At 63.7% G+C, this 2506-nt stretch overlaps 1 protein-coding gene across 1 annotated transcript; it reads left to right on the top strand.

Moving 5' to 3' along the window:
* Positions 1 to 278: 278 nt before the first annotated feature.
* On the top strand, positions 279 to 1787 carry DUSP23 (dual specificity phosphatase 23). Its single transcript, XM_034667316.1, has 2 exons — positions 279 to 626; positions 1369 to 1787. The coding sequence occupies exons 1-2, from the start codon at positions 360 to 362 to the stop codon at positions 1552 to 1554; spliced, it is 453 nt and encodes a 150-aa protein (XP_034523207.1). The 5' UTR covers positions 279 to 359; the 3' UTR covers positions 1555 to 1787.
* Positions 1788 to 2506: the final 719 nt, after the last annotated feature.

Here is a 2506-nt window from a genome sequence, read left to right as displayed (position 1 = left end):
CGCACCGGGCAATTCATCCTTCCCTCTGGATTTGCCCCCCGGCTGTTTGGGTACCTCCACCAATCCCCGTGCGCACCGCTGCGGTAATCCCTCCCAGTACTGACTATCTAACCAATCAACGAGTGCGCTGCCCCGGACCGGGGTCGGATACCTGCGCCCGTCTTGTCACTCAGAGCCCCGGGATTCGGCGCTCCAGCCCCGCCTCTGAGGCGGCTCAGCCAATCCCCGCGGCGGAGCGGGGCGTCGCCGGGCGGGGCGCGGAGCCCACGTGGTCTCAGGGCGCGGGCGCGGGTAGGTGGCGCCGGGCCCGGAAGCGCGGGGCACGAGGGGGCGGCGCGGTCGCGTGTCCTGCCGCGGCCATGGGCGTGCAGCCCCCCAACTTCTCGTGGGTGCTCCCGGGCCGGCTGGCGGGGCTGGCGCTGCCGCGGCTCCCCGCGCACTACCAGTTCCTGCTGGACCAGGGCGTGCGGCACCTGGTGTCCCTGACGGAGCGCGGGCCCCCGCACAGCGACAGCTGCCCCGGCCTCACGCTGCACCGGCTGCGCATCCCGGACTTCTGCCCGCCGGCCCCCGAGCAGATCGACCGCTTCGTGCGGATCGTGGACGAGGCCAACGCGCGCGGGGAGGTCAGCGGGCGGGGACGCGGCGGGCGGGGAAGGGCGGGGTCAGCGGGGGACAGGGCGGGGACAGGGCGGGCCGGGAGGGACCTGGCCGGGCTCCGGGAGCGGAGAGGGCCCCGCGGGGACCGGACGTGAAGCCGGGAGCCGGGCAGTGGGGGAGGCGGCAGGGAAGCCGCCAGTGTGGCGGGGGGAGACAGGTGGAAGGCAGAGGCTGTGGAGCGCTCCCCGGAGCCTCGCGCTGTCCAAATACCCTGGGGCCTCATTTCGAAAAGGCAAGTTAGAATCAGGGGAAATTCGTTTTGACACTAGAGCTTAACCGAGTAAGTCAAAAGTATTACCGTTTCAACCTATAATCAGTATAAATGCTAAATGACGTGTTTTTACTCTTTTTTGTACCACGTCTTCAAAACCTGGTTGTATTTTACGTCATATCTCAATTTGGACTAGCAACCTCTCGGGCACTCCATGGCTGCGTGTGGCCAGTGGCTTCTGCACTGGGAGGCAGGGGTACAGGCCAGGAGCCAAGTACATGGGAGGTGATTGGTGGCCTCCAAGCCACCAGGCACACGACAGCCCACCCCTGACTTTGATGTCACTTCTCGAGAGCCCCTGAGAGCCCGAGACACCTTCGAGGTCCTGGGCCTGACCCAGAAGAAGCAGCTGTAGGGAGACTGGGACCGGCCCAAGGGAGGGGCAGGAGGGGTTGGGAGGGCATCAGCCTCCACTCCATCAAGCTCCCTCTTCCCAGGCCGTGGGGGTGCACTGCGCCCTGGGCTTTGGCCGCACTGGCACCATGCTGGCCTGCTACCTGGTGAAGGAGCGGGGCCTGGCTGCGGGAGATGCCATCGCTGAAATCCGGCGCCTTCGACCTGGCTCCATCGAGACCTATGAGCAGGAGAAAGCCGTCTTCCAGTTCTACCAGCGGACTAAATAAAGAGCCTCAGCACCTGTCTGCGGCCCCGGGCCCTGACCCCCGTGTTCAGGGGCGCCGGAGACACAGACATGCACGGAAGGCGCTAAGCCTTCCCACTCCTGCTGGCTCAGGAGACTGAACAGCCGTTCCTTAAGGCAGGTCCTGACTGAGGAGACGGCTGCAGCTGCACTGGGCGTGAGGGGGGAAGGGGGGTCTTTCTGCTGCTCCCCTGAATAAATAAATTCTAAGACCCAGCCCACAATGCATAGCGCCTTGCAGTTTACCAAGCATGCCCACACGTCAACTAATTTGAGCCTCACACGAGCTCTCTGACCTGGGAATGGCAGCAAGGCCGTCCCTGTCCTTTGGGTGAGGTAGCCGAGGCTCAGACCCAAGGCCTTCTAGAAAGCGGAAGAGCGGGCCAGGCCTTCAGCCTCTTAAAGACACGGAGACTCTGTGTTCTCTGATGACCTTTGGTGTGTCTCCGGGGGAGCTGGTCAACGAAAAGGGCACAAATCCGCAGCAGCCCCACATCTCTGATGCTAACAGGCCAGAAGAGCCCGATGGATACAACCCCCCAGTCCAGGCCCCCCTGCCCCTCGTGTGTCATCCTCTCAAGACAGAAGGCCTGAGTGTTGTGCTCACAGATAACCACCATCTCCAGCTCCAAGGGCTGGTCACCCCTCACCAGCCTTGGGCTGTTCAGCTCCCCTGTGAGCCGAGGCCCCTTAGTGCTGCTGACAGCCTCAGGCCGAGGGAGGCTGGAACTGAGCCAGCCTGGTGCTCGTATGGAGAGGATATTTGATGGGTTAATGAAGACCCTGAGGCCCACAGCTCTTGGCCATGTTTCAGCTGTGGCTTCGCTCCCCAGCTGGATCCCATCCTAGCAGCCCCAGCACCACACTTCGGGCTGAGAGGCAGGATGGATGGGATAGACCAGCCAGACGGACGCTTTCTGCTGTAGCTTCGGTCT

The sequence above is a fragment of the Ailuropoda melanoleuca genome, chromosome 8 (genome assembly GCF_002007445.2).
Source record: "Ailuropoda melanoleuca isolate Jingjing chromosome 8, ASM200744v2, whole genome shotgun sequence".
NCBI classification, from domain to species: Eukaryota; Metazoa; Chordata; class Mammalia; order Carnivora; family Ursidae; genus Ailuropoda; species Ailuropoda melanoleuca.
The sequence above is the reverse complement of the archived record's forward strand: the minus strand, read 5'-3'. Positions and strand labels throughout refer to the sequence as shown.

Coding starts and splice junctions, on each gene's coding strand:
- DUSP23 (XM_034667316.1), top strand. CDS start 360: ATGGGCGTGCAGCCCCCCAACTTCTCGTGGGTGCTCCCGGGCCGGCTG. Junction 627..1,368: donor AGGCCAACGCGCGCGGGGAG/GTCAGCGGGCGG, acceptor CCCTCTTCCCAG/GCCGTGGGGGTGCACTGCGC.